The sequence below is a fragment of the Pimephales promelas genome, chromosome 15, assembly GCF_988280905.1.
Source record: "Pimephales promelas chromosome 15, fPimPro1.hap1.1, whole genome shotgun sequence".
Classification (NCBI taxonomy): Eukaryota; Metazoa; Chordata; class Actinopteri; order Cypriniformes; family Leuciscidae; genus Pimephales; species Pimephales promelas.
In genome coordinates, this window is record NC_142783.1 from 2,851,658 (window position 1) to 2,862,433 (window position 10,776).

General features: G+C 35.2%; 1 protein-coding gene and 1 long non-coding RNA gene across 4 annotated transcripts in view; one reads left to right on the forward strand and one right to left on the reverse strand.

Moving 5' to 3' along the window:
* fermt2 (FERM domain containing kindlin 2) overlaps positions 1 to 3,215 on the forward strand; it is a 63,976-nt gene extending 60,761 nt beyond the window's left edge. For all 3 annotated transcript variants that reach the window (XM_039671360.2, XM_039671361.2, XM_039671362.2), the window contains one exon: positions 1,844 to 3,215. In XM_039671360.2, the coding sequence (XP_039527294.2) occupies positions 1,844 to 2,017 (174 nt within the window). In that variant the 3' untranslated portion in view covers positions 2,018 to 3,215. The remainder of the gene's footprint in view (positions 1 to 1,843) is intronic.
* A 4,642-nt stretch (positions 3,216 to 7,857) lies between these two features.
* On the reverse strand, positions 7,858 to 10,209 carry LOC148973437 (uncharacterized). The gene is made up of 3 exons (XR_016146584.1): positions 10,063 to 10,209; positions 8,058 to 8,154; positions 7,858 to 7,928 (listed from the first exon to the last, which is right to left on the reverse strand). It is a non-coding gene; the product is annotated as an uncharacterized LOC148973437 (long non-coding RNA).
* Positions 10,210 to 10,776: the final 567 nt, after the last annotated feature.

Sequence of the window (10,776 nt, forward strand, 5' to 3'; positions counted from 1 at the left end):
TTGAGCACGTTTACATGAACACCAATACCCTGATAACTACCAAAAATCAGTTTATAGAAATAACCTGGTTTACATCCAAATCAATGCAAGTAATCGCGTCTACAAGACTGTATTAAAAAATTAGGGTTAGTTCACTCAAAAACTACTACCCAATTAAGTACTCACCCATTAATCATTAATTACTCTCCCCCATGTCGTTCCAAACCCGTAAGACTTTCGTTCATCCTCAGAACACGAATCTTTTAAATAAAAAGAGATTTTTAGTAATAGGAAGCCAGATGTTTATCACAAGTGGCCTGTCCATGAAACATGACCAGTACTCGTATATAGATGGTGCACAGGGTCACCTTAAACACCATCCGATAACACACACAACTCTGAACTAAATAACAGAAAATATAATATTAATAACACTAATGGAAAAAAATATTAGAAGAAACTTTAAAACATGAATGGCATTTATTAATCTTTATAAATGTTAATTTCAACATTTATTAATATTTGAACAAAGTAAAAAATGGGGACGAAGTTTGTGTCGTCTTGTTCAAAGTCGATTATCTCCAGCTGCAACCACATTCTCTCTCTTTCGCTCGTCATTGTCGGAAATGAAAAAGCTTTCTGGCGGTGAAATGCACCGCGATGCAACGCAACCTGATGTAGAATCATAAAACGGCCACGACGCCGTAGGAGTGACGGTGTAGCTATGCCGTGGAGTTGACGCAGAAGCATAATGAGGCAAGTTTATTTTAAAGATTTAGATTTTTTAAATAAAAGTTTATTAAATTGATCTAATTTCTTAAATATTAATTTAAATTAGGGCTGTCAAACGATTAATCATGATGAATTGCATCCAAAATAAAAGTTTGTGTTTACACAATATATGTGGGTGCACTGTTTATAATTATTTTGTGTGTATATATATATATATATATACACACACATACATGTATATTTAAGAAAAAAATATTATTTATATATCAAATATTTATATATAATATATATATATAAATCTATATGCAGTATATACATGAAAATATTTATTAAATATATACAAGCATGTGTGTGTATTTATATATAAAATAATTATATTCAGTGCACCCACATATATTATGTAAACACAAACTTTTATTTTGGATGCGATTAATTGTTTGACAGCGCTATATATGTGTGTGTGTGTGTATATATACATATATTTATATATTTATATTTATAATAGGGCTGTTAAACAATTAATCGCGATAAATCGTATAATTTTATATATATATATATATATATATACACACACACATGCTTGTATATATTTAAGAAATATTTTCATCTATATACTGTAGATAGATTTATGTATAATTTATATATAATTATTTATATATAAATAATATTTTTTCTTAAATATACATGCATGTGTATGTATTTATATATATACAATTATTTATATATATATATATATATATATATATATATATATATATATATATATTTATAAAATTATAAACGGTGCATCCACATATATTATGTAAACACAAACTTTTATTTTGGATACGATTAATCATTTGACAGCCCTAATTTATATAAAAATATAAAATCGGCTTTATATCGGCCATCGGCCACCCTTCTCTCTCCAATACTGGCATCGGTCGACCACTAGTTTAAATGTATACTTTTTCGCAAACTGTGATTTTATACATGTACATTTCTGAAAAACATAACTTACACAGTTACCTCTGATAACAACCACCCTAAATCTTAAAGTGGACTCTTGTATTTCTGTAAAGCTGCTTTGAAACGATGTGTAGAAATACAAATGAATGTGAATTGAAGTTTTTCTGCGGTGTTCTGCCGTCAGGTGACGGTGGAGTTTGCGGACGAGCCCAGCCTGGCCTTCATCTGTGCCGAGGTGGACTGTAAAGTGGTGCACGAGTTCATCGGCGGATACATCTTCCTGTCCACGCGTGCCAAAGACCAGAACGAGTCTCTGGACGAGGAGATGTTCTACAAGCTGACCAGCGGCTGGGTCTGAGAGTCATCGAAAACTGAAACTTTCCTTTTTTATCATTTCCGTTTAAAACACTAGCAGAAGCGCCGAGTCCGTGGAGAACCCGCTGCTTCCCCGTCGAGATGAAGCATTAACATAGCCATGACCCTTCACCCCTAAGTAGAAATAGGCCCATTATTTATTTGTCACTAATTTGCGTTGCGTCTCTCCGGGTAATTGTTGAATGTTGATGATAGTTGTGTCACATTAATGTGATGTTATGGAGACGCTAGAGAAGGATCCGCTACGCTAGCTTTAACGTCGCTGCTTCTGAACGCTCCACTTCTAGCGTGAGGTGAGCGTCTCTGCATCCATAAGCTGAAGTTTGAACAATGATATTTTTTTACACTACAAAGAAGGAGAGTCGGCCATTTTCTGTAGCAATCATAGGACAACATTATGAATCTGCTTTTGAAGCTCGTTGATTTCCCACTGTTGGAAATGTCTTTTTATTATTATTATTATTTTCCTGTTATTTTATTCATCACTCTTTATTGTGAACCAGTATAGTATTATTCAAAAGTATTTCTTTAATACCCACCAGCGATAGGTCACAAACCATGCGTTTTTTTTTTGTTTGTTTTTATTTCTTTCCAAAATGAAGGATTGTTAAATGAAGTATTAGATTTGTTTTGTATCTAATGTATAAAAAAACACAGGTTTTAAAAAAGAAATTGTACAGTTATTTTTTTGCTGCTTTTTTCTGTCATTTTTTGGAAGTGTATATTTTCCAGAAGAGAGGGGAAAAAAGCCATTTTTTTTTTTTTTTTTTGACATCTGAGGATTGGTGGTGCCTGTCGATATCAAGGACTCTTAGAAACATATATAGAAGTGCGTATGAAGAAGATGAGTAAGATCATGTAGATGAAGCCATTCGTTACGCCTCCGGTGCTGCCTTAACTGATCATATCCACACTCGTTTATTCTGCCTTCCTCAACACTACACACTAATGAAGGCCGGCAGAAGCGCTATCACTTCCTGTCAGTATTTTCTCCTAATGTTTCCCGTATGAAGGAGGTTTCACAGCCAGAATGAAGGTTATTATTAATATTTTGTGTTTATTTGGTTTTGTTTTCTCAGATGCCAGCAGTGTGTTGCATGGCCTGCTGTTTTAAGATTGTAAAAATGCCATTTACCTGACAAATAAATAAATAAATAAAATCATTTTTATTTAAAATCTTATGAGGATGATTAAGCAAGGCCTTTATTCCACATGTTTTTCCCATCAGCCGCCCTGCAGTGGCCCGTCTCCACCACTAGAGAGCAGATCTGCTGTGCTTTACATTTACTTGCACTGAAACATGCGACCATTTTACAACTCTACAGTGAGTCGGTTCAGTCCAAGTGAAGTGTATAGCACAAAGTAGGGCTTTAAAGAGATATGCCACCCAAAAATGAAAGAGATGAGAATGTCCTTTTATTGTTTTTCACCATAAATTCATAATTCATTCACTATCAATCAGACAACAGAAGGCATGTAGTAGATTGAGTCTACCAGCAAAAGTGTGTTCATTTCGAGCATTTATACAATGTAAATTTTTCCCCCGCACTTTTTAATAGGCAAAGTGTGTTTACGACAAGCTGAGGTTTTCGCGGGCGTGTAATACCCTACATCGAGATTTAGGATCCAAAGAGTCAACTCGTGCATTAACCTACGACACGCCCATGCTCGTACCCGTGCCGAATCCATCAGTTTCAGAGAGTTCAAAATGGCAGAAAACTCCTTTTCCCACGAAAAAGTCAAGCACTGTAAGTAAGTTGTCATGTACTATCCGAATTGTGTTGCACAATGATGAATAACTCCGCTTTTCATTTGTTGAGTAATTAACCGGTTTTGTTGTAAATTCACCTCCCGAACAAACATGCAATATTTTCAATCATTTTTTTACTCGCAATGCATTTTATTTTCACAGATATGTTATCAAAGCCCTTCAAACGAGAATAAACATGGTGAATGTGAATGCTAAATTAGTATTTTCATGCATTAACAGCCACGATCTGCTTGAATCAGGCGGTGTTGTAACATGTGTAGGCCTACATGATGTTTATCATAATTTGGTAACATTTTACAATTAGGCCTGGATAAAAAAGTTTGTAGACAAACTTTAAGTCTAACTAGAAAGTTTGAAGGTTTGCAATTGGAAAGTTTTAGTTTAGTAAGAGACTTTGTTTCGGCTAGTAAGAAAATGTAATTTTGCCAAAAAAAAAAAAAAAAACTTTTATTTTAAGTAAATGTTATTTTTAAAACCGGTTCAGTGTGATATTTAACCATATATCATCATGCTTAACACTGATATTTGAATAATTGTAAGGGGATGATCAGATATCTAAATCAGAGAATATCATATATTTGGGCAGTTGGATTATTTATTTTTAACAGCGGATTCGGGGGACTCAAAGTGCACCAGATTAATGAATTTATCTTTAAAATGTACACAATTTTCGTACGGGGGAGCATGCCTCCGTCCGGACCCCCCTAGAGGTACCGAGATACACCTACAAAAATACTGTGGTTAACATCCTAGACTATATGATGGTCTACGAAAAATACACATTTTATTATCTTATTAAAATAAATGATCAAGATTTTACCACCTCAGCCTCGTTTTAAGCCAGGAAAAATTTAAAGTAGGCTAGTGGACAACTTTCTTTCTTTCTGTTTTATTGCTTTAAAAATAAATAGCATATTAAGCAAATTAAGCAAAAACCTGTCAACAAAAGTCTGAAAAAAAACCCTGGTATTACACTTGACATAGAGAGCCTAAGTCCCTTCCCTTCCGGTCGACCACCATGGGACCTTATTTCGGAAAAATATTGTATGGTAGTCAATGGCGAGAGGCAACAAATATTTTGATCTGGTTTGAATTGTGCCCTGAATTACACATATGATGTTCGTAAAATTAATAGATACATTTTAAAGTAAAGAACGTCGCAGTTTGATGTAAAACCGTTGAGGTATAAGACTGTGAAAATACGTACTTTTACAAAGACTACAAACCCCAAAGGTGCACATTTTCTCTCAATGAATGAAGCTAACTTTACTGAGGCTAACGTCTGTCATTGTTTCTACAGTCTTACGTTATAATCGTAACGTTACGCCGTCATACCAGAGTGTTTTGTACCAAACTGCACACACACGAGCAGAGGGTCGTTGTTTTGCTTCCCGGGAGATGTAGTTCATAAAGCGATTTTCACATAAAACTAAATGTTACTCTTCTGTTTTATGACAAACTGCGACGTTTTTGACTTTCAGAATTATCCTTTAAATTGACAAACATCACAGATCATTTTAAATTATCCTTTAAATTGACAAACATTACACAGAGACTTAGGCTCTCTATTCTGTGCCCCTCACTTTTGAAATGATGGCTAGTCCCCTCATTTCGAGGCCTTAGAAATGTTCTTATCAAATATGACACAGTGGGCTTTATAGGGTTAACATCCAAAAAACGTCACGCATTCAAATTTGTATAGCGCTTTTCACAATACACATCATTTCAAAGCAGCTTCACAGAAAATGAACGAGTCCACTTTACAATTTAGAGTCTGTTATCAGAGGAAACTGTAAGTTATTTATTTCAGAAATGTAAATATACAAATCACAGTTAGCTTAACTGAAACAATGTGATGATTTAATATGCACTTTCAGAGATGGATTATTTTCCTAAACGTCTTTATCTGACAAAAAGAAAGTCACATACACCAGAGACTTTATGAGGACGAGTGAATGATGAGGATCCCTTTAAACAATATTATTTTTAAACATTTTAGCGTCTGCTTAATAATGAACTTTAGCCACTCATAAATGTAGTTTGATTTACTGAGGTGAACAAGCAACATGCTAAACGTGCTAAGTGTTAATAAATAACCTCACAATATTTAGGTTAGATAAATAACCTCACAATATAGGTTGAGTTTTTCAACCTTTATTTTGTAGAGTTTCTCCAACTCATCTCTCCTGCTGAGGGTTCAAAGGTTATCCAAAACCTCAACTGAGAGACGAAATTTGAAAATAATGTTCATGCGTAATCTTTATTTTAACTCATGATTATTGAAGTATTACATTGTCTTTTAATTTTGATGTATGACTATTTTATTCTGATTATGAATGACCATAAATATGGCACAACAAACTAGTGGATGTTCTTCTGAGACTTCTAACTCCAGAAGTTCTTTTAGTAAGTTCTTACTAATTTTTAGTAAGAAGATTATTGCTTATTTTAAAGGGATAGTTCACTTGGAAATTATTTTTTGGTATGTTTTATCTTACCTCAAGGGCATCCAAGATGTAGGTGTCTTTGTTTCCACATGTTTAGGTCAAACCGTTGTTGTCTATCAGTCATATAATGGAGGTCTATGGTCACCACCTCAAAGAGCATGCACAGAGAAGTCCAAATTAAACATGATTTAATGACTCATTAATGTAAGTACACATTGATGGCCTAAGACACGAAACGAGCGGTTTGTGTGAGAAAACGAACAGTATTTATATCGTTTTTACCTCTTGTGTCACCACAACCATGTTCAAGTGATCTGAGGACGCGGGTGCTTTGTGGCTGTGGTTACAAGAGGTTAAAACGATATAAACACTGTTCGTTTTCTCACACAAACCGCTCGTTTCGTGTCTTAGGCCATCAATGTGTACTTACATTCACGAGTCATTCAATCATGCTTAATTTGGACTTCTCTGTGCATGCTCTTTGAGGTGGTGACCATAGACCTCCATTATATGACTGACAGACATTAACGGTTTGACCTAAAAATATAAAAATCGAAAATACAGCTGAAACAAAGACACCTGCACTTGAGGTAAGCTAAAAAATATCAAAAAATTATTTAAAAGTGAACTATCCCTTTAAGAGACGTCATGAGGTGCGTCTGGGAGGCTTTTAAACTCATGAACATCTGCAGCTGCTCACTTTAAAAGTGTAGTTTTATACTAATATTCATATGTAGCTACAATAAATATAATCGAAATGATCGCCGCATGTAACTGGTTTATGGTATAGTGTAGAGGAAATACGTGTCATTTATTAACAATTAATAATCATGGAGTTTTTAAGGTTAATGGGTGTTAACAATAATAAACTTAGTCATTTGAAGAAAAAAACTGCAATTTTTTTAACACATGCATACATTAACTGTCATATAGAACGAATATACGTATCTTTCTTTAGAAATACACACAACTTGTAAGAATTAGATGCTCACAACAACCAACGAAACCGCAAGAGCTTTCCTTGAATAATGCAAAACTAATAAATAACCGATTCACAATTGCTTGAAATCGCACATCCGAGGAGATGTTAAAACAGACAAAGGTGATGTTGGCAAATCCATGGATGCTGTGCAAAACGGGCTTGAAACTATGGGGCCAGTTGTTCAAAGGTAAGCTGATCGGATTGGATCAAATCTTGAAAATGGGTTGTTCAAAAGGGAAAGAAGGAATCTGAAATCAGATCCAATCCTACACTGTTAGAAATTTCTTGTAATTTTACAGGAAATTCCTGGCTAATAGTTGCCGTAAATGTACTGTAAACAGTATACAGGACTGCTATTGTAAAATAACTACAACAAGATACTGTAATTTTACAGGATAGAATACTGTAAATTTTACAGCAAAATTTTATATTTACGGCAACTCAGTAGCCAGGGATTTCCTGTAATTTTAGGTATTTTCTGTAATTTCATAGGACAGCATATTGTAAATATTACAATTAAATATTGTAACTTGGATAAATGTCCTCTTTCAGACTTCTGCAAAGAAAAACAAAACACTTTTTTTTTTAAATTATATTTTTATTTTCTCTTAAAACTAATGAGAAAACGAGTCCACAATGCACATTTTGGACGTTTTTTTCTCTGCCTGCCCATCTGGGGATGCTGCAAAAGGCTCTGAAAACAGGGAGGGAAACACACTTATCGGATAACATTTAAGACTGATATGACATGGTCATTACCATGACATGAAACATTACAGGGATAGTTCACTTTGATATACATTTTTGGTATGTTTTAGCTTACCTCAAGGGTATCCAAGATGTAGGTGTCTTTGTTTCCACAGTATTTTCAATTTTGATATCTGTCTGTCAGTCATGTAATGGAGGTCTATGGTCACCACCTCAAAGAGCATGCACAGAGAAGTCCAAATTAAACATGATTTAATGACTCGTAAATGTAAGTACACATTGATGGCCTAAGACACGAAACGAGCGGTTTGTGTGAGAAAACAGTATTTATATCGTTTTTACCTCATGTAGCCACAGCCACAAAGCGCCCGTGCCCTTAGATCACTTGAACGTGGCTGTGATTACAAGAGGTAAAAACAACATAAATACTGTTCGTTTTCGTCATTACTAATGGAGGTATATTTGATTCAAATCAACTGAACGCCTGTGACAGTGTGATTTGTAGTTATAGACAAAAGCCATGCATGTGTATCAGTAAATTTGAAGCCAAAGAGAGAAATATTTTAAGAGTTGCAAACTTGTAAACATTTTTTTTCTCCCAAATTACACCATCTCAAATTCCTTTTGATGTTTTAGCTTACCTCAAGGGCATCCAAGATGTAGGTGTCTTTGTTTCCACAGTATTTTCAATTTTGATATTTTTAGGACAAACCGTCGTTGTCTATCAGTCATATAATGGAGGTCTATGGTCACCACCTCAAAGAGCATGCACAGAGAAGTCCACATTAAACATGATTTAATGACTCGTAAATGTAAGTACACATTGATGGCCTAAGACACGAAACGAGCGGTTTGTGTGAGAAAACAAACGGTATTAATATCGTTTTTACCTTGTGTAATCGCAGTGACGTCCAAGTACTCTGAGGGCGAGGGCGAGGCCGCTTCTATCTGCGCAAACGCGCCAGAAAGCCCCGGAAGTGATCTCTCGCGCATGTGCGTCACTCATTGTTTACACAGATTTCGGAAGTTTTACCTTTCACTGTGAAGATCTAAATATCGAAATCGTCTTCCATTGCGATTTCCTGTACATCTAAATATGTTTAGATCTTCTCAGTGAAAAGTTAAACTTCTAAAATCTGTGTAAACAATGTGTGTACATGCACAAGAGATCACTTCCGGGGCTTGTGCAGACCAAAGCGCCCGTGCCGTCAGATCAGTTGGATACGGCTGTGGTTACAAGAGGTAAAAACGATATAAATACTGTTCGCTTTCTCACACAAACCACTCGTTTCATGTCTTAGGCCATCAATGTGTACTTACATTTATGAGTCATTGAATTTGGACTTCTCTGTGCATGCTCTTTGAAGTGGTGACCATACACCCCCATTATATGACTGACAGACAGGAACGGTTTGACCTAAAAATATATCAAAATGGAAAATACTGTGGAAACAAAGACACCTACATCTTGGATGCCCTTGAGGTAAGCTAAAACATATCAAAAATTAATTTCAAAGTGAACTATCCCTTTAATGAACTTGTACGCTCACATTTTTGATACAGTTGCTGCAGTGATTTGGTGTGAAACGCATTTATACACCAGCATCAAGAAATGTGAAGTCGTGGAGAAATTTATGAACAACTGTAAATCAATATGTGAATTCATCCAATGAGAGTTGCAACCTTGAAGAATATTTCTTGTATATGTATACTGCTCATTTTAGTTCACACAATCATTTCTCAGCAAGTTTAATGGATTATTTAAAAAAGAAAAAGAAAAATGTAGTTTCAGCGTGAACTTAAAATACAATTGTGCATTTCATTTCATAAACGTATATGAACTTTATGAAATGATGCACAATTGTATTTTAAGTTCGCTTAAAATGATTTGGGTAAATTCACATACTGATTTGAGCATGTGCAAAATTTCTCCACAACTTCACATTTCTTGATGTGTGTGTGTGTGTGTGTGTGTGTGTGTGTGTGTGTGTGTGTGTGTAATGTGTGGATTTTCTCTACAACTACAAATCGCACTGTCACAGGCATTAAGTTGATTTAAATCAAATATACCTCCATAATTGCTATAATCATTTTCATGACAGTGTCATGTTTAAACTCACCTCTGAAGGAATTCAAGTGTGCTTGCGACTTCTGCTGGATATTGCAAGTTAAAGACAAAGTAGGCAGCGAAGACTGCTGCCAGTCCATGCAGGAGGTTACTGTGGGGCCCCATCACACATGCTCCTTCCACGGAGATATTCCATGTGTCTGCGCCACGAAGCATTATGATAACAATATGATATGAAACATTAACAATATGATAACTAAAAGCTGCACAACACACTATTGCCACCTAGATGAATTCAGTAATGTTCAAGTGGAGAAAGACTTCCACACCACCACTTGAACATTATTATCTCCTTTGACCCGTACACCCTCCATCAACAACTCAAATAAATTATTTTTTTATGTGCAACAGTCCTCCGTCAAACACATGAATTCAATAAAGAATTAACTTTTACAAAATAAGGGAAGATTATACCTGGGACAACTAATCGAGGTGTGCTTGGCAGGGTGACAGCTCTCTCAATATCAGCAGCCATGGCAGAGGGCTGGAGAAAAAAAAAAAACATTAACATTAACAAAGTTAACCATGGGTACGTTGAGTAAACGACAAAGAAAATTTGCCCCAAAAGCTGGAATGTTCTATTCAACACCAAGGGGGAAATCAGTTTCGATTTATGGTGCCAAATGTAGAAACAGCTGCATATGGCAAATCTTTTTTTTATATATATGGATGCCACATCAATCAGGCATGTGATTGGCTAAGGACA